Source organism: Acartia tonsa, chromosome 5 (genome assembly GCF_053477335.1).
Source record: "Acartia tonsa isolate MP-2025a chromosome 5, ASM5347733v1, whole genome shotgun sequence".
Classification (NCBI taxonomy): Eukaryota; Metazoa; Arthropoda; class Copepoda; order Calanoida; family Acartiidae; genus Acartia; species Acartia tonsa.
Window position 1 is genome coordinate 35,125,953 of NC_137264.1, and position 21,862 is coordinate 35,147,814.

Sequence of the window (21,862 nt, forward strand, 5' to 3'; positions counted from 1 at the left end):
ATAGGTCTATTTTCCCTAAATCGAACAAAAAGTTGGAAAAGTAACGGCTAACAGCTTGCGGATAGCCGTTTTGCCATTTTTTGGATATCTATATTGCAAATTAGTCATGAAACCTATCTCCACATAATACTCTTTTCCACTCCAAAACGCTATTAAACGGTTCTAGACGGTAGCTGTTGGTACTAGAAGTTTTAAAATGGTTATTGCTATCATTTAACATGAATTAAACCAAAAATATGTTTAAAAAGTTGATTCCTACATAATTGATGATGGATTTACCCTGAAAATACGCAAAAAAAACGACTGAACGGCTGAGCCGCCAGCCGTTACTTTTCCAACTTTTTGTTCGATTTAGGAAAAAATATACCTACCAAGGATAACTCATGCAAAAGTTCAGATCGAAATTCGAATTCTAAGTGCCATTTGCTCACTGATTACGAGATGGTTGCATTAACCCCCCCCTTAGTGAAATTTTAATGAACCTGGTCCAATCCGTTAAAGTCACACCACAAAACTCATGTATAGAATATCAACTATATAAATGATTAATTATCACAAAAACAAAAAAGAGTAACCTTACTTGATAAAATTAATTTTAGAACTTTTAGATTATATACCAGTTTGTTTGAAATAATTGCTAGTCTAAAAATATAAATTATGCATATCTTTTTGGGTTTTTTTTGTACAATTTCAATTGTTTGTTTAAAAAAGTGGAATGGAAATATCATTTTACCCTTATTTTCATATGAAAAGAGTTAATTTTTGATGTTTTACATAATGAAATAGTTGTTTATATAAATGTTAAAAAAACAGTCAAACCTTTTTTACTATTTGTCTCAGGGTATGTAAACATTGCATTTACTTTTTAGTAGCGAAGCTACTCTATAATTCGAAATGTCCGTCCGTCTGTCCGTCCGTCTGTCCGTCCGTCTGTCCGTCTGAGACAAAGTGGAGGAAACGTGATTTTCTCGGCTCCTATAAAAGATAGAAAGCTGAAATTTTTAGTGAAGATTCTTATAACATATGCACATCTAATCTATACATTGTTTTGTCCATCCGTCTGTTATTTGGGGTGCTAGATCGATTCCTACATTTTCATGTTTTTCTGATTTTCTCAACTCCTTTTTAAGATAATGGGCTGAAATTTTCAGGAATTGCTTAAATTTACATTTTACATATTTTACATAAGTTTTATTACGATTTTTATATTAATAGGGGTGCTAGATCGATTCCTAGATTTTTAGGTTTTCTATTCTTTTCTCAATTCCTATTCAGGATTTGCGGCTAAAATTATCAGGGATTGAATATGCTCATATTCTACATATTTCCATCAAGTTTCATAAAGATTTGTATATAAATTGTGGTGCTAGATCGATTCCTAGATTTTTCATTTTTCGTTCTTGAAAGGTTGCGTGATTTTGAAGTTTTTGTCATTTCCCTATTTCATCAAATATATGGGATGACACTGGTATATTGTAAATATATTCATAATATACATTCATAATTTCTGAGCTTCGCTACTTATGGATGCTGTCATCCTTGTTTACATAAAAACTAATTAGAAAACATGGACAAATCAAACTTTTCATTTTAAAAAACTAAAGAAAAGTTCCCAAAGATGAAAACAAAAAATATACCTTACATAATCAAAAGCTTTACTTTTTTATCCCTTTTTTATTTAATTTTCAAAATCTAGTTAATGTTGTTTATAATTGTTTTTTTTTATTGTGATAAAGTATAAAATGTTGTATTTTTTGTATATTAATAGTCATATATTGCATCGTATTATAGTCAGCTTTCTGTAGATAATGAAAATTAAAAGCTTAAAATCAGTTTTGTTATACCTGCCGTTTAGAGCTTCGATTTTATGGATGTTGTCATCCTTGTTTTCACCATGATTTGTGAAATTATATAGCCTTTTTTAAAGTTTGTAGTTGTTATGTATATACAATTATTTATGTTTAATAAAAATTAAAACTGTTATTTTTTTTCTGTTTTAAGACTTTTGAAAAACTATTTGGTAGACCCGGTCGACCGATACACATTGCCGATAACTAAGAATATTTAGACAGTTTAGGCTTTTAGGTAACGCCAGTTTATAAAGGTTATAATTGACCCGCAGAGTTAAGCTCCTCGATTAGGTAATTAAAGGGGTAGAAGTGCCTTGGAGAGTTAGCCACCTATGGGTGGCTATAAATATGTGAAAAATGTCAAATTAATGGACATTCGGGGAAATGTAATTAAATCAACTAGATCCAGAAAGTCTAGTGCAGATAATATCCTCTAAAAATTTAAGATGCCGTCATAGCCATGGGACGTAGTTTTTATTTCAATACTGTTTCCATGCTTTTCTGAACACGAATAAAATATAACGCATAATCCTTATACTAAAGTAACAGGATGTTTGTCTGCTTGTTTGTCTGTGTGTCTGTACCAAAGGATCTCGCTAACCGCTGAACCGATTGGGTTCTCCTTAACAGGGTAGATTCTCATATGTCCCGTGAAAGTTTTTAACTATTTTGGGGGAGGGTACCACCACCCTCCCAAGAGAAATCACAAAAAATCGAAATACATAGACATATTTTAAATATAAAAAAAAATTAAGTGCCACTAAAGGCATCTAGGTGCGTAGCCGCTAGCAGTCATATATTTCAGTTCTGGTTTTAAAAATAAATTAGTTCGAGTAAGAAGAAAGTTCTTTTTGTACTTCGTTGATTTCTCTTTATGTTGTCTATTTTCTCTATGTTAGGATATGGCCCTGTAGGGGCAATAAACAAGCAAAATACAAAATTCTACCTATATCCTATCCAAGCTGGATGAATTTAAAAGTTAATTATTTTCTAGAAAATACAAATTAATTTATCTATGGAAAGGCAACATAAAGTAGATTTACAAAGAGCATAGCAAACATTGCAGTTTGCACTCGTTGCATCTTTATATATGATTTTTTTTTGTCTAATCAACTCAGCCTATTATAGTAAGAAAGCCCCCTTTTCTCCCATCTCTTTTGAAGAGATTTTCTTCCCCCCTTCCCTTTCTCTTTCCCGAAACGTATGTGACGTAACTAGAACTTGTTCCGCAAATATTATACAAAATTGGGACAGTTTCCTTCTCGTCATTAAAAGTGTTTTTATTGCTTTTATAAGCAACACCTAAAAACATTACAATTGCATTTTCATATAATGCACTTTTAAAACAATATTAAAATTTTAATTTAGGTCTTCAAATTATTGTAAGCAATAGAATATTCCTACCTTTGTTCAAGCCTTGATTATTCTTGTTATCACAGACATTAGTTGTTATTTGGTTCGCGCATTTCTCTGTGGCCGCATCAGCTGACTGTAATTTCGTGGGTTTTTCATCAGCTGATTTGGAAGCTTCTAGATCATCTGGTGTGATTTCCACCAGGCTGAGATTACTGTCGGCAACACTTGAAGTCTCATCAACCACAGCCATCACTATTGAATCAATGAATGGTTCGTCATATATTTATTTTATTGGCTAATAATAAAATGAACAGTCTTAAAAATTTTGTATTTACTACTTAAAAAAGTTATTGATCGAAATATTCCGAATTACAATGAAGCTAATTTTTAAAATATTTTTTTAGTTTGGAAAGTTTTAAGTGTATGGGACAATTTTATCATTTAAAAAATATAACAAATACATCCCTGCAACAAATTGATCAGCAGTAGTTTTATCTGTTGTTGCTTCAGCCTCCATTATTTCATCATTATCACCTATAATATTTCCATTGATAACCTGTTCATCAAAGTAATCACCAATGTCTATTTTTGAATATTACTTTTTCCTCCATGTCGATCTTTGTTTGCCTGTCTGTCTGTAACTCTCCATTTCTTTTCATCTATCTGTCTCTATTTATCTGTCTAACTGACTGTCAATCTACCTGTAACTTAATCTGTCTGGTTGGGTGTTAATCTTTTGTCTGTTTTTCTGTTTATATAGAAGATGAACCATTCATCTCCTTGACTGTCAAACTATCCTTCTTTGTACCTGGAAAGTTATCAAGAGTATCATCTTGAATAAGCTGAACATGAATAGCCTGTTCCATATCCTCACTGCTGTCAATATTGTCATTATCCTCCTCAAGAATGACAACAGTTTCTTCTCCCTCTGACTCTTCTATAAGTATCTCATGACCAATGTCCCTAGGCTCTGACTGCGCTTTTGACCTATGTACATAAAACTGTAAAATAATCTAAACAAAGAATAGAGAAAGATAATTTAAAAAGCAGGATAACAATTCAATAACAGTTTTAAAAAAAACGTTAATCTTATTCGACGGTAGATAACATCATCCATAAGTACCAACGGTCAGAGTGAGTTATAAAGCAAATGTTCAGTGGTCATTTTGAAAAATAGAAAATCACGAAGCCTTACATATAAATATACGAATGTCTTGCGAAATATGAACGACAGACTGACAGTGCAAGGAAATAATGCTCTTTGGTAACAAAAAAAGCGTTATATATCTTAGATAGCAACTGAGTAAATCACATTTTTTTTCATGTCGTTAAAGACGGATGGAGGACTTACCGACTGACGGGCGGACAGACAGACAGAATATTAGTGTATATTCGCTTAAAAATTATAATTTTCTTCAATTGCAAATTTTATCTAAAGCAATTTTTTATGTAATTGAACGGTTAATTTTCAGTTCAAACGTCAATACCTTGGTTGTAGAGTAGCTGCGCTACTATTAAAAGAATATTTCCTTACCTAGATCTTTCAACGCCCCAAGTAGAGGTTGATAATGTTTGGGAGTAGCTCTCCTCTGGATATATAACCTAAATTCAAATTAGGCTATATCATCTAATTAAAATGATAAACAAATTTATCTTATTTCCAATTGTTTAAATTTGTTGAGTTAAAGATCATTAGTCTTAATGCAAATATAAAAGTAACTTAAAGTCAGGGCTAAGCCGCCACGAGTAAGTCGCTTGTAAGCCCAAGCCTTTTAAAATTTTAAAAAATCTGTTGGAAGTCTAAACCTGACCCAAATATGGCATCCCTCTTTTCAAACTTTCTTTTAAAGTATCGAAGTGGGTTTAAATTTGAGGCTTATTTGCGGCTGATGCGCGGCTGCCTGTTTAAAATGGCTAAAAATATATTTTTTATGGGGAGGATGGGGGGGGGGGGGATTATTCTTCCATAGATCCAGGATCAGTTACAAAGAAACAGCATAAAGTGCCTCCAAAAAATGACGTCATACAATAAAATGCCCAATGAGAGACCAGTATAAATTTTACCATTGGCCAATTACTTGCCTATCATTGGTCATTTTATTGGCGGCACTTTATTTTGTTTTATAAAAAAAAGAAAATATACAAACCTTGGCATCTGATTTTGATTTGGACAGCCCTTGGGGTAGAGGAGGTATTGGGGGAGGGGGCTGTAGATTGTCACACGAGCTCACGGACCGCCGCCGGTAATAGGGGGAGGGAGAGGCGGGGCGGCGAGGCTGGTCAGTTGCACGGGAGAGCAAGGCCTACATAGATAGATCGTTAGAAAAGGGGGTTAATTTTCAGAATAGAAAAGGCTATAAGAAAAGAAAGAAAGAGAAAAAATGATTTAGGAGTACAGATATAAAGAATTTAGAGTAGAAGAAAGAGAAATAATATTAAGTTAGTTACATTTAGCGCGGTTTTAAAACTTTAACTATAAAGTTCACAATTCTGGTGATAAATAGTTTTGCTGCCAAACAACTAGAGTGGGGGTAGCTAAGATCTACACAATTTACTTTGAATTTTTTAATATTCTTATCGTTATTAATCACTAATGCACGAATTTTAATTAAACTAGTAAATACAAAATAAATGCCACCTACTTGGTTAAAATGACGATACTAAAATTCAATATCTTTATAATATAATATAGATAGCAAAGCTATTCTGCAAATAGAATGATCTTACCAGTAAATCTTTATACATAACGTGTATTTACCAGTCCTGCTTTTGGTAAAATAAAGCAAATTTAATGGCTTAAATGTCAAAATAAAAATTAAGAAAAATATTAATAATTAAAAATCACACAACCTCCCTAAAATAGTTTTAGCATTTAGTTCTTTGTCATTAGAGCAAACTAAAAACTCAGTCCAAGACAGCTAAAAATTTGATTTTTGAAAAGAAAAAAAATCTTTACCTTCCAATAGCTGTCTCTGTTTTCAACACTGATAAAATTCATTATATTATGACGTTTTCTTTTTAAAATAAAAAGTATATTTGTAATCTTTCATCTATTTATGTTGTTTTTTAGAAATTAAAAAGACTGCTATTTAATTAACTAACAACCACGCTCACGCTTGTGTAGGAAAGGACTCTAACAATTTCAAGCCTTAAATCTAAAATCAAAATATTCTAAAACCATCCCTAGAACTGTATGATCCCTCCCTCAAATAGAGAACTCAATCGGTGCATTAGTTATCGAAATCTTACTACTTTATATAACAGGATAAGTTGAACAAAAAAAGCTCATTCTGTAAATTACTTTTATTGGTTGAAAAGTTTGAATCAACCAAAAGTTTTAATAAAAGTCCCAAAAGTTTTTTAGTCAACGAATAGGAGAACAATTTATATAAAAATTCATGTTTCCTCCCTCTCTGTAAATTATATTCATTGCGACTATATAAAAAAGCATTAATGCTATAAATATTCTAATAAAACTATTCTTATTCAAATTTTTAAAGAGGCGCCGATTCATAAATAAATATCTATGAATACATGAATTTTTTTTTCTATAATATAAAGTACAATAATGCCTGTCTGTCCGTCTGTCTGACTAATATAATATCTAGTGAAGCTTAAGATCTCGCTAATCGCTGGACTGATTGGGCTCTGAAACGAATGTTTAATAAGCTATTTCCTTTTTGGAATTTCATCTGCAGGGGCAAAGATTATGACTTAACATAAAACTTTTTTTATTCATAAGAAAAGTATAATTTCAAAATTTTAATGATATCTAAAAAAATATATAAAAATGAAAATCAGTTAAGGGTTAAGATACACAAAAATTAATTGACAAGCATAAGAATGCGCGGCCAGATAATTCGCGTGTAAAATCTTTCTGACTTTAAGTTAAGATTCACGAAAAAAGAGCTAGATTTAGTTTATTTCTCATGTTTGTACACTTACAGACATGCCTATTAAAGTTGTAGAGTAGATGCACAAATAAAAAGCAAAAAAGGGCTAGACTTGCGTTGCACACCTTTTTAATCCATTCAAAAACACACACGACCTGTTTAACTTGGTACCTTTCTATTGACATACAATTGTGATTGTTTATATCCGTTATTAGTCTTTAAAATATAAATTCGACATCCGTAATGACTTAAGGGATCTTAAGGTATAAGACAACTTATAATACATTTTTACACTATTCCAATGATGACAAAAAATGTTACCCCTACTCTAGATAAGAAAATATTGTTGCAAAGTTTGATTACTTCTAGTTTGGAACCAACCAATCATAATTTTTATGAAAGGCAACTAACATTTGAGAAAAAAATTGCTACAGCCAAATCATCCCTCCCTCATAGGTATAATAATTGTATGTTATTAATATGTCAGCTATGGCGACTTTTACAAATTACATACATAAACTATGAAATTTGCATGTATTGCTTCCAATTTTTGCATGTTGATATATTTACAGCTCAAAAGTGTAACAGGCTACGCACAAATTTATCGCACACACATGCTGACACCGCAAAACACCCAAATACGCCCTGATAGGCCACTGCACACCCAAAAAAAGCACCCGCCACACACATTTCTAATTAATGTATGAATGGATGGTAATGAGTTTTGAAGTCTTTCTCTCTCTCTCTCTCTCTCTCTCTCTCTCTCTCTCTCTCTCTCTCTCTCTCTCTCTCTCTCTCTCTCTCTCTCTCTCTCTCTCTCTCTCTCTCTCTCTCTCTCTCTCTCTCTCTCTCTCTCTCTCTCTCTCTCTCTCTCTCTCTCTCTCTCTCTCTCTCTCTCTCTCTCTCTCTCTCTCTCTCTCTCTCTCTCTCTTTAGGTCTGTTCAGCAAATATTTTATTAAGTAACCATTTCAATTACACGGATAAGGGATAACCAAAAAGACTTTTAACATATGTCTTTATTGCAAGAAGTAGTAAACCAAGTTGGTTGTTTTGAGATTTTCAGGGACATTTAGCAGCCTCAAATAAAGTTCTTTAAAAAAGGATCGTTATCTTATTTTTTCTTTAGCTACTATAAATCAAATCATAATTTTAAACCACTACGACAAAATTTGTTGTTGATTTTCTTTAATTCTAATGTAGCTTCAAATGCATTTATTATAATAATGCCAGTTTTCGTGGAGTTTAGTTCTGAACTAATTGTTTTAATACAGGATTGATTTGTTAATTCAATATCCTTATAAATCCCTGACAATAAGTGAGGTAATCCCAGGGATTAAAGGATATGACTAATGATTATGGCTGATACATAGAAAAATTTCTGCCTTTGGTAAATGGAATAAAAATGGATGAAATATTATTTGCCTTTAATTTTTAATGCCATAAACAATATTTCTACAAATATTATAGAGAAAGTATAAAATTACGCAAAAGGTTATGGCAAAGAATAATCCCTTAATCCCTGGTTAATCTAAAGGAATGGGTGGAAACATTCTCCAAAAAGAAGATGAACAAAGCAAAAAAACATGGACAAAAGTTAGGTTAATCAACTTGAAGAACATTACAGACAATGATTGAAACAATTTAATCCTAGTTTACATAAAGTAGTAAGGTTTAATTTGTTTGTCTCGTTTAAGGCTTTTTTCTTTGAGCGATTTTAAGCTAATTTTTTCCTATCTGTCTGGAAGCTTTTCCTGGTAATACGAGGGTTATAAGTGAATTTAGAAAGGTTTTCAAGGTCGATTGAAGGTTTTAAGAGATGTTTTAAATCAAGATGGAAATACAAATAAGGCCATTTTTTTTTATAAAATTAAGAAACGACTAGCGACTAGGCCCTACAAAAATGCGCCAAAATATATATTTTTACGCGTTTTCTCAAGCCTTCCACCACATGTGAGTTATTGCGCCACGTAGGTTTTTTTTTAAAATTATTTATAACAAATCTTCTCTCGTATTTTAGACTTGGTCATAACCGATGACTTTATGATAATGATAAATATGCATAAAGTAAACACTCATACCTGACCATAATTTAATCAAGAATCATTTTTTCCAAAACATTAGCGAATCTTTTGACTATTTCGTCTTTTTGTGTGTGTGTGCTTATGTCATGTCGATAAAATCTCGGCCATAATACTTTTATTTGATACTAGCGGCTACACCCCTAGAGGCCCTAGTGGCACTTTAAATGTTTTTTTTTAATAATACGATACCTACCTATATATGTTGCTTTCAAGTCTCTACGATACCTTGCTATTTTGCGTTCGAGTCTCTATAGGAAAAAAATAATTTCTTGGGAGGGTCGTGGTATCCTCCCCCAAAATAGTTATAAATCTTCCCGGGACCTACGTTGTTAAGAGCCCGATCGGTTCAGCGGTTAGCGAGATCCTTCGGTACACACAAACAGACATACAAATAGACATCCTGTTACTTTATTATAAGGATTGAATTGACAATAGTAATGTCGTTATAATAATGATAGGTCAATAATTTATGTCAACAATGACCACCTTTTTTAATATCATCACTCACATTGTAAAAATCAATTTTGTAATTGGAATAACGGCAAATACGACGGACGCACAAATGATTAATACTAATAGAGGAGCTTCGCTACTAAAAATATTTAAACATGTTTACCTAAGCATTTTATCAACCAATCAAATATTATTTTAATTTAAGCATGTTTGCTTTAGACTTACAACCATTTAAAAAGCAAAGGAATTAAAGGATAGAGCAATGGGAAAAAGTAGTAAGTGGTTTTTATCTTTAGAGTTTGATTAATACTCGACCTACTAAGTTCTTCCGTTAAGGGAAGCTTCACTTCACATAGGTCTTGGGATGGTTTTGAGCTATTTTTCACTTCCCTAACCTTTTGAATACAGAGCTCCTAGTTGCTAGAGGCGCAGCTACAAGTTATGTGTAGAATAATTCGTTTAAAACATTCTCCATTTATTTTGAAGAAGAAATTTTTATCTTACATTGACTTATGACTGTACCAATGACAAAATAGGTAAATAATGCCAATTCAAAATTAAAACAAAACAAAAAGATTTTTGACCAATTTTCATTTTTCTTTATCCTTCATCTTATTCTATTCAAAACAGTTATTTCATTACAAGGACTTTTGAGTGATTAAAATATCTCAAAAATTTACCAATTAACAAGTTTTACATCATACATTTTAGCGAAACTTAAATACAAAACTTATCGATAGCCTAACTTTTAATAGAAAATAAAGTTTATTAAACAGATCGTGTCTATGTCTGTTAAAATTAAATTTTAAGTATGGCTTTGCCTTGGCCAAAAAGGCGCATAGACTTCCAGATAATGGTCATGCAGTCAAAGGGGTGTTTCTCTGCAATAATCGGAATGTTATTACCTACTATAAAAATGGCTCTGTGTTTATATAAAACCTAAAATTTTATCAATCAGGTTTAATAGTCATAATATAATAATTCCTTAGAAGATTATTTGATAAGGCAGAAACAGGAGGTGTATATTTTGTATCATAAAAGATTCCACTGCTCTCAGAGGGAAGGCTTGAACTCTCTGTTGACTCCGACACTAAAAACAAAAACAGTTTTTAAAATTAAATCATTAATTAACAAAGTATAGGTACCTTCGTAAATTCGCCCAATTAAATCTTAAGATCTGTTTGGAATATTAAATTCAATATTAAGTTCCAAGTTTATATATAGTCCAAAATTTGTACCTGAATCTTCTTCAACTTCCTCTGTCTCCATACCATCAGCAGGCAAAGCATTATCCTCAACAGCTGCAGCAACAACAGCTGATCCACCACCTTCACCGTTTCCCGCCAAAAATGTATTTTCTGCTGATGCAGAGTTTGCTGCCAAAAACGTGTCCATGTCTGATGTCGTCGTTGTACCCCAGCCTGTTGATGGCCGCTCAAAGCCGGATTCAATAGTGGTTGTCTTAGCAAGGGTCTAAACAAGAAATATTTCAACACTTTTTCATCAATATGAGATAAATACGAGAACTTGTTTGAAGCAAAGATCTCTGAAATGGATTATCCAATCGGATTGCCCTTAAAGAAGCGGATTTAGACTTGAACTCTTTGGTAAGTACGATATTGAAACAATTCGATTTTTGCTCAGTAAATGTATGAAAAATTATGTTACGTTAAACTAAATTTAACCTTAAATTTGAGAATGCATATTATTAGAAATCAAATGTTTTCCATATTCAGTAATGAATTTGACACATATAATTTTTTAAAATAAGCATAAGATAAATATATAGGGTGGGTCCATCAGCTGTTATCATGGTATAAATTACTTATAATAATTAAATACACTCTGTGCAATTAGAGATTTTCTATAAAAGGCTCTGCATACTTTCTACTAGAGATAAAGTATTTTTATCACCAGTTTCGACTTTGACCATCAATTATAATTAAACAATGATAATTGTGTCCATAAGTAGCACAGTAATAATAAGATAATAATATTTGTAAGGATAATATTTCGTTTAAAACACGCAACTTATATTTCTGTAGACATATATATTATATTTTAGGTTTAAAAAATTTGTAAGTAAAAAGGCAAGTTTACGTTGTGTATGAATTATTTTCTATTAAAACTAATAAAATTTGAATGTTATAAAACTTGAAATGTGTTTAAAATCAGGAGGGGGGGGGGGGGGGTTATCATTGGAGGTAACAAGGGGAAAGGCAGCCATTACCCAATTTCAAAATTTGGAGGGGGGCTTTGACACCTCCTTACACCCTCCTACCACAAGCCACTGTCTATAATTAAAAATGTTCAATAAATATTGTCTTCTAAACGATTCATTACCTTTTCATTGCTATAGTTTTATATGTAATGATGATCTTATTCTCAAAAAAGATTTAAACGTTTAGCCTCCTAAACTGTATAAAAAGCATTTTATTTACTGACTAGCGGCTTCGCCCCTAGCATCTAGGGGCTTTGCCCCAAGAGGTTTGATCAATCCAATTTTTCGTATTTTAGATTTAAAGGAAAATTTTAAAAAAAATTTAGGAGGAAATTTTTTTTTTTGAGGGGGTATTTTTCATTTTTTTTGGGGGGGGGGGGTTGGGGGTGTCCCAGCCCCCAAGAAAATAGTTATAAACCTTCTTGGGACCTATGAGAAGCTACCCTGTAAGGAGAACCCGATCGGTTCAGCGGTTAGCGAGATCCTTCGCTACAAACAAACAGACAGACGGACAGACAGACAAACAAACATCGTTCTACTTTGTATTATAGATATAAATTTTAATTAAATAGGGTTGAAAAAGTATTTCATGTTAGAACTAATTATGGTGAGTCATAATAAGGTTTACTCCTCCTATACGTGTGCATTGTTGGTCAATTCAAGTCTCATCGTTTCATTAGGACGCAAATATTTCTGAAGATCCTCCCTCCCCTGGGAAATGTTGGTGTGCACTCAAGGGATCGAAAGGGATAAGACATTGGCTGATAAATTGATGCTTATCCCCAAAGATTATAAACAAAATTACCCCTTTTGTAGATTGAAATTAGTGCTTGAAACGATCGAACACTCAACTTAATGATTCAACCAATAAAATTCAATAAAAGGTCCCCAAAGTAGTTAAACCAATGAATAAGAAAACGTTACTTTAAAACTTTGGGGACTTGTGTAATAAAAAGCTCAATATCCCCTCCCTCCCTGGATACACCACCATAAAAAAGTGAAGATGGAGGGAGATAACCTTAATAAACTTTTATAGACTAGTATTGATTTATTTAATTTATATTGAATTTGAATCATGCAAAAAACTCAATGAAAGTAATGTAGCTTTTATTGACCAACATCTATTGCATTTATTGATTCCTAATTTATAGGAAATGATATATTGATATTGCTACTTAATTAAATTGCTATACTTTTCCAAGAACTAATATTGATTAATTTTGATAAATGCAAATAATTTAATAAAAATAATGAAGCTTTTATTGATGAACTTTGGATGAATGTGGTTGGTCACTCATCAACAGGCGGATGGTGCCAAAAAATTTGGCACACTTGCAGTCACGTGATTTTTGCAGAGAAATTGGCCGCCCAAATGATATTGCCAATATTTGCACATTCTGTACAAGAAAAGAATTCAGAAAGGGTAAATTCCGTAAAAGAAATATAGCAATATATGTCTACTTAAATTAATATTCTTTGAAATAAAGAAATTGTTGTCTTGTCTGTATCATGAAGACAGGAATAAGGTACAACCAACAAGCGAAATAAATCTAAAATAATGGGGGGGGGGGGGGCAGATGAAAAATCGTCAATTCTACTAAAAAAAAGCTGTAATTAAGAAAGAAAATTTATAAAATTCCATACATTAAAGTATGTATTTAACAAATTAAATGCTGCTCACATACCAAAAATTAAACTTGGAGACCGAGAAAATTGGTATAGGCTCCAAAATTGTAGCATAATTTAAATAGTATTATACATAAATAGAATTTTGTACATCTTATACAGAAGACTATCTCATTGTTGCTAGGCTACTCTGCATTATGACAAGGTCTGTTGGTCTGTAAGGCAGTCAATAAGTAATACATAAAACATAATATGCCAATTTCTACTTTTTTGTTAGAATTTTCCTATTTCTTTTCTTAAAATTTAGGCCTTATTGAATGTGTTGATACTTGTTTATTATCTGTCTATTTAATTATTTGATTGGCGTTGAACTTCCCAATTTCTTAATTAGGCGCTAAAAATAAACCAATCACGCGTCTCTTTTTCAAAATACCAGTGGTTTATTGGATGAATATCACTAAGGAGACATGTTATTGGATAATTTTAGCGGTAAAATATAAATTTAAAGTTGTGCCATCTTGAATGGCATATTTGTTTCATTTCAATCCTCTTAAGGTATCTTTGTTTACAATTCATGAAATTAGAATTCTAAAATGTTCTTGAAGTCTTTTTTTGGAGAGTTTTACTACTTTACAAATAACTTTGTCGGTATCTAACAAAAATCTTCAAATATTACCTAGTTGGTCAAGAAGTTAGAAAGATATTAAGTAACACACACACACACACACACACACAAGCACAATTAACTATTTTACATACTGGAGGTTTTTTTTTGCAAGTTGTCGTCCTTGTTTAATTTGTTATCTAGCAGCACCATCTATTGATGGATATTTATATTACTTTTAGGTGACAATGTACAATGTACACACTGCAAAAAATCGTCAAAAGCTAATTTTTAAAAAGGTTTTTAAGTTAAAAATGCTTGTATTGTTGTACTAATTTAACAAGATTTTTTTTCAGTTTATTAAAAGAACTGCATTCATTTGTAAAAATGTTTTTTTTCTACCATGTTGTTATCTGTTTATGATGGCTTAAATCTAAAACTTGTAATTTTTTGGCATGATTCAAAACCAAGTGGTAGACATATGTACATTCTTTATTTATGCTTATGCTGCCGAAAAAAGTTTTAGAACAATTTTAAAACAATTTTATGAGTCACTTTTTTAATTATTAAGATATCCAAATGATAACAAGAATATTTTTCCCCCAAAAAACAGAGAAGCAGCAACAACAATCTTGCAAATAATTAAATAAAATAGAGTTCAAAGGGCGTCCAAGCTTTTCATTTTTTTGGGGGGGATGGGGGTAAATCACACCTTTACCCCTCCCATTGAACGTCCTTGTAGAGTCCCATAAGATTTATTAATCAAATTTCATTATTAAACTTCATTATACAATGTTTTGAACACTTAAACAAACCCATACAACTGAAAACTTTTTAAAAATATTGAAAACAATTTTTTTAAGAGTGTGCACATAAATGTCTGGCATTCTAATGGAAAGAGAGACATTAGCCCCTATCAAATATTTTAACCTGGGTATAAAAAGGTTATACTATAACCCTCGTGTCCACATACAAATTAATGGATTATGTCGATGTTTCAGGTATGAAATAAAAGTTACCATGGCTGACATTACAGCTACATTCCTAATCTTAATTATATTATCAGTTTCGACTTTATTTTGCTATAAATGAACGTATTAAAATATCTAATATTTTTTTGTATGCCCAGAGGGGACGAAGGCCCATACCAATAAAGCAGGGTTTAGTTTTTACCTTTATTTCATTATTCATGAAAAATTGTGTATAATATGCAATAATGCACGATTTTTCAGCATGGATCAGAACCGTTTTCAAAACCGTTTTAAATAAATCTAATCAAAAAACTTTCATTTGTTGTAACCAAACTTGGGTTAGGTTCTTACTTTATTTTATGACTCGGACACTTGTCAATTTTTATTACTTTTTGGTCAACATAAAATATATTTTGATAGGTTTATGCAACTATGACTGTTTTATTGGTATTTTGTACTTTTTAAGGTGTTTTGTATTACAATTTATAGGTATACCATGGCTATTATGTAATAGGGGTTTTGTCCAATATTTTTTGAGAGGGGTTGTTTACATATACCCCCCCCCGCCCCCTCCCCCCCCCGCCCATCAAATTGTTTAAAGCCTGCTCAAGGCTATTGTTAAGATTTCCAGAAAGTTTTGTACTAATCAGTTTCCGAGATCTTTAGGAAAATACCTTTCTCCTGCAATTTTGTGATTTATTGACACTGTCTATTAAAAATTACCAAATTACCATACTGTACGTATAAAGAAATGTTTTAGCTTTTATTGCTTCGCTAATTGTGGACATTTATTTCTTATTATATAAAGCAAGGGATCTTTATTTAATACTTATATTTGCGGGAACTTTTATTTAATGAAATCTTCCAATTTTTAACATTTACAAAACAGCCTACTTTATTGCATCAAGATCCATGACAGATCTATATAGGAAATAAATGTCTATATATGAGCTCAAGTTTTCCAAGCGATAAATGTTTAAAACTCATAGTGCTCCAATAATCCGTAATAAACTCTCATTAAACAGAACGATATGACCCATTATTTTACTGTATGAAGAATAAATTAATTTTTTTTTTCATGTTGCTATTTGAATCAGATTTAAGCATGGTATTATAGAGCATTAATATGAAACATGAATTTTAAACTTTTGAGACTACTACTGCCTCAACAAATATTAAAGACATAAAATAAAATAAAATATGAATTAATACACATAACTATAATTATTACTTTCTTTTTCCAGATGTTCTCTTCTTGCCAGGTTCTTCAATATCCATGGGCATAATAGCTTCCTCATCATTCACTCCAAGTTTTGCGGTCTCATCACACAAGCCGTCTTGAGACATCCTTGCCTCAGTATCACCAAGCATATGAAGACATCTTTCAAATCCGCTATTAACCGCAACCGAAATCGAGGTTGCAACGTTATCAACCTCCTCCTGATTATCCAAAATCTTTTGATGCTTACGACTAACCTCTTCTCCAAATTTATCAAGCATCATCAATATTCCAGGCGTGTGTTCCAACCTCATTTCCTCCCTCACTTGTTCATCAACACGCCATTGCTGATTTGACAATTCAAGGTCCAGACAAACAGGAATGTTCGGATTTAAGGGCTGATCCATCTGAACACAAACAGGATCCCCAAACCGAGTAACCAATTTGAAATCACCCTCGAACCACTCATTTACTTTGTGTTCAGGATTAAACTTCCACTCAATATTGGTTGTCAACAAATTTGTATAAACGTTTCCATCCAACTCCAATTTGATTTCCTTCACTACATTCTCTAAAGTGGTATTTGGATCACATAACAATATCTGCTTGGCTAGAGTCGGACGAAGACGCTTGCAGCGCATCTGCATTTGCCAGGTCAAAATTCTTGCGTCTACTTTCTCATTCATCAGACTACCTGCATATGTGGCACTCACCAGGTTATCAATTATGTCTCTTTGACCATCCAATCTAACATAACGTATCTCAGCAGGCATCTCTCCACTGGTGATTAGACTCACCGAATTCACGTTTATAATACGTGGAATGTAGACTGATAAGTTCATGTATTCATTCACCTGAATGGAGTCAATAAACACTTTAGCACTCAAATCCTGTTCAGACTTTCCATCAAGCCAATCTTTCTGTAACTCTAACAGAGTTGTGGATGGCATTTGCTTCAGAATAAAGCTTACTTTATTCACGACATCTTTCCAATGTGCCAGGAGCCGGACAGCTGACACAACCTGCGTCTTCAACCTCGGATCAACGCTATTGCCCACCACCGTCCTCAACACCGTCTGAAGGCTCATTTTACCATCTGCAGGTATGACGTCAATTTTTGAAAGTTGAAGCCAATCCTCAAGTTCCCCCATATGTTTGATTATGGGTAACAATTCGCCCAACGTTTGACAGCTTTTTCTCTCATCTCCATCCAGGTATTCAATCTTGGCAAGCAATACCAAACTTGGTAAATTTTCGCAAACAAGCTTAGAGAGAAATATGGTCGCACTCAACTTATTCAAACTAGTTGTCTCGTTCCATGCCAACTTTTTATTTATAGCTTTAGAATGCTCACCAGCCGCCATCAGGTTGAGGTATCTTGAATTCTGGCTGGTAAAGACAGGAATCCTGTCCACAGGCCAGTCTATGGAGTGGATGCATCTTCCCATCTCCAACTGCACTGATAACATGTTTATCAAATTCAACTTAAACCTTGGTTCATTATCAATAAGACGAGCTAAATCTGCCAGTGGCATGTCCTCACTGCTCAAAAATATGTTCCTTGTCGCCCTGCCCACACTCAACGTGGGCAGCTCAACGCGCGACATTACCAACACCAGCCGGGATGCAGAGTTGCTGATCAATGCAGATACTGGTAAACCAGGTTTGACTTGATTTCCTTCATTGGCAGATTGTTTGTGACGACCATCTTCTTCATTGCTCAATAACTTTTGATTCATTGTTGCCGCCGTAACCAAACTGCAAAAATACAATATAATTAAATTTCAGCATAAAAATTTAAGATCTAGCATTAAATTCTTCCTCAGTAAATCTTTTTTTATGACACCATGAACAACAACAATACAACAATACCAACATAGGAATTATACCTAACAACAACATTAACACAATCAAAACAAACTTGGCAAACAATGGTAATATATCTTTGAACAAATGTTCTAGACCAAACCAAGGACCTGTAACCTGTTCGAAAAATGACAACTTATGATCAACAAAATCCAATTTAGAAGCTTGTCCATTAAAATCCTCAAAATCCTCTAATCCCTGATATTTAATAGTCTTATTAAAATCAGCAATAAACACCTTTTCATCGTTCAGAAAAATCTTTTGTCCCACGTGTTCTGATTTTTCATTGGCAATATGCAGAAGTTCGAGTCCCTGCCCCTGATTCCCAAGGAACAAATTAGCTGTCAACTTCAAAAATACCGGACTTTGCGAACAATTTAACAATTTTATATCCTCTACTGCTACAATCATTCTACTATATTCTTGTATTCCAACTGTTTCACCTTTATAATCTACCATTAAGTGTCCTACTGCACATCCATAATCCACACCTAACTTTGCTGGAATTTCAACCGCTGTACACTTTTCATACTTAGCAATTTCTCCCAGGTATATAATTCTGAACCCATGATGCATCTGTACATTTGACCTAACTTCTGTTTGAGCACATCTAGAAATACTAAAAAGTTCCATCATCCTCTCGTTTCTTTCTCTACTAGCCAAAAACATAGCATTCAAATCAAATCTAGCTTCCTGTTTTAACAAATCCCCAAAATAACTTCTAACAGCCGCCTTCGGTTCCTCTAAAAACTTGATACCCTCTAATTCTGTTACAAAAATGTTGAAATCCAGATGCTGCAAAGTAAGTTTCTCTGTTCCCATAATTTTAACTAAAATATTCCTTTCCAAGTTAGAAACAAAAAGTTGTTCATTCCAAGTAGTTAAATTGAATGTATCTTGAAAAACTACCTTAAAATTACTGGCCGGTTTTCGTACTACATACGGAAAATATGGAGAAGTTGATGTTGCCCACAAATGATTATCTTCAAAATTCGCCACAATCGTCTTTTTATCATAATCCATAACAACATTTCCCTTGATCAAAACGGGTGTATTTTTTACTAAAATATGCAAAGTCCCAACAGCAAAACCTAAATTGAACCACATATTGTGCGCGTATATTCCCAGTGTCTTGCATTGAATATTTTCACCACCAACATCCCAGAAAGGTGACAATGTTCCATTAACTGTGAAACTGTGAACAGTTGGCAAATCTATATTTACTTTAAAACTAATTCCATCATGCTGATACTTGCCAGAATGAAAAACCCTCCTACATTCGTCCATACTCAACTCTACCTGTTTTTCATGTGGCACGTCTAATACGTGCACATGACTCGCGGTACCGCAAAACCAGCGCTCCAATTTTAGTCTAACCTCACAACTAATGGCTTCTGACAATATAAAATCGGTTTCTGCTAACCCCAACAATTCCACAGATCTGACCGGTTCCATCCTATCATGCAAACAGGCAGCTGATCTAAGTTCAACATTACTTATTTGAGAACAATCATAAGCTGCTAACCGTGGATCCTGTGACGTATACATACCACCAACAACAATCAAACAATAAACCTGCATCACAACAACAAATAACAAAATATCCAAGTACCTGACTCCTCTTTCATCCTTGGATTTCTTCACAGGTACTGGTCCAGCACGTCCACTCTTTGAACTACAAGCGTCCGGTGACCTCTTGCGCATACCACGATCTCCACGATCTCCACGATCTCCACGATCTCCACGATGTCTATCACCACCGCCGCTTCCTCTCTTGTCATCACGCTCTCTACGGTTCTCGTGGTAATCTCTTCTCCTGCAAATATTATACAAATTATTACAAATATTATTTTTTAATCAATTTTGCTAGGTTCCTAGTTACTACATCGGCTACTGAGTAACGTTCTAATCTGTCCTTTTCTCTGTTTTGTCTATCCTCTTCTAATTTTTGTAATTGCATTTCATTTGTAGAACCTTTAGGACGACCCTTAACAGGAATAGTCTCAGACATTTTTTGCAATTTTGCATTATCTAACGATCTATCTAATTCATCCTCCTCAACATTTCTACCTCGTTTAACACTTCCCCTTCGTTGTTCCAAGTTTACAATTTTACTTTGCAATTTTGGAAAAGTGTCCTCTAAAATACTCATCCGAGACTCTAACTCTCTAGCAGATTCCATGTTAACATCCTCTACACCCAAACTGTTATCTACTAAGCTATTATCAGAGGCATAATTCCCATGAAAAACACTATCCTTACTAATAGTAGAATATGTAGAGTCTAACTTAGTTTTGTCAGTCATATCATTTGAATCTACACTATCAGAAATATGAGTACTTTCCAAAGTATCACTAAGATCCTCAACTAAATCATCTAAATTTTCATTATTCTGAGATACATTCTGAGATACATTTGACCTTTGCTGTGACAACCCAACACCCAAAAAAGATTTCTCCAAAAATTCTGGTGTTACCTGTCCATCCTTCCGCCTTCCAACCACCTCTGGACTAGCGCCACAACTATTTTCCTCTTCAGAAACGCCTGAACAAGTTAAATTTCTCAAAGTATTGGGAAAGTCATAGTTTACTTTCAAGGTATTATCCACAGAGAAACATTCATCTGTAATCACTAAGTCAATCCTTTCATCTGGAGTCAAGTCTAAAGTACTCTCAATAACATATATTTTATCTCTTGGTACAATTCTCACCCCTTTATCTTTCAATCTACACTTTTCAAGGGGCTGAACCTCGAATAAACTATCAGAAATTGCTTTTGTCACTAAACACGGACCCACCCATAACGAGCAGAGTTTACGAGCTACACCAATCGTTGTGACGTCATAAAAAATGTAACAATAGGAATTTATAGCTACCGGCCTACCTATCCTTTCTGTATTTTCTACCTGCAAATACTTCTCAGTTCTTTCTTGTCCAGTCCTCCAATTCTTGTCAAGGCACTCCAATAACTCTGAAAAATTCATATGTTTAATTTTCGAACGTGTTAACGGGTCAAATGAGTCAAGTGGAAGCTTAGGGTTTCTTAGGAACATCTTAAAATATGGGGAACATCCTAACCTCCGATTGAAAGAAGTGTTCATACAAAATTGTGTAGCTTTAAGTTTATAAGCCCAATCTCCATCTTGAAAACGTAAATCAGTCTTAAGAAACGAATACACCGATTGGTTGTATCTTTCACTGTAATTCGAATTTGCTGATCTTGGAGGGATAAAAATTTGTTCAATTCCCAACCTTAAACAAACTTCCCTAAAAACTTTTGATTTGAAGCTTTGAGCATTGTCAGTCCTAATTCGCTCGCAGAGTCCCCAAACAGAAAATAAATTAAATTTCAGACATTCAATAATTGTTTCAGCTTTAACATCCTCAATAGCAAATAACCACACATATCTAGTACAACTGTCAACTACTATTAAAATGTGCTTACAAATGACTCCATTATATTCACACTCATTCAAAGGACCTAAAGCATCTATGGCCAACTCTGCCATAGCTTCCCCAGCCAAAGGAGAAAATTCTATATTATGATTATGTTTAGGTTTTTTACGTCTATTCAAACAAATGACACAATTTGCAACTGCCGCCGCTACATATTTAGATACATAGGGAAAAATGAAGTGACGATTAATCCTGCTCAAAGTTTCTAAATAACCCCTATGCCCCGCTGTAACATCTGCATGAGCTAACAAGAAAACTTTATTGTA

The 21,862-nt window shown here is 33.3% G+C and overlaps 2 protein-coding genes across 2 annotated transcripts in view; both read right to left on the minus strand.

Moving 5' to 3' along the window:
* The window catches only part of LOC145320122 (uncharacterized), an 82,129-nt gene that overhangs the window by 29,745 nt on the left and 30,522 nt on the right, over window positions 1–21,862 (minus strand). The window contains exons 10-17 of the mRNA XM_080162561.1: window positions 10,873–11,107; window positions 10,619–10,724; window positions 6,163–6,190; window positions 5,354–5,509; window positions 4,741–4,808; window positions 4,015–4,193; window positions 3,672–3,740; window positions 3,255–3,458 (exon numbers count right to left, since the gene is read on the minus strand). Of these exons, the coding sequence (XP_080018687.1) occupies window positions 3,255–3,458; window positions 3,672–3,740; window positions 4,015–4,193; window positions 4,741–4,808; window positions 5,354–5,509; window positions 6,163–6,190; window positions 10,619–10,724; window positions 10,873–11,107 (1,045 nt within the window). The remainder of the gene's footprint in view (window positions 1–3,254; window positions 3,459–3,671; window positions 3,741–4,014; window positions 4,194–4,740; window positions 4,809–5,353; window positions 5,510–6,162; window positions 6,191–10,618; window positions 10,725–10,872; window positions 11,108–21,862) is intronic.
* LOC145319863 (uncharacterized) lies at window positions 18,234–20,661 on the minus strand. The gene is made up of 3 exons (XM_080162267.1): window positions 20,618–20,661; window positions 18,638–19,957; window positions 18,234–18,258 (listed from the first exon to the last, which is right to left on the minus strand). The coding sequence occupies exons 1-3, from the start codon at window positions 20,623–20,625 to the stop codon at window positions 18,234–18,236; spliced, it is 1,353 nt and encodes a 450-aa protein (XP_080018393.1). The 5' UTR covers window positions 20,626–20,661.

What these genes read in the sequence shown, in the direction of transcription:
- LOC145319863 (XM_080162267.1), bottom strand. An exon ending in GCGGTTGAAATTCCAGCAAA is followed by an intron (nt 18,259 to 18,637) that starts GTTAGGTGTGGA and finishes TTTTTCGAACAG; the next exon opens with GTTACAGGTCCTTGGTTTGG.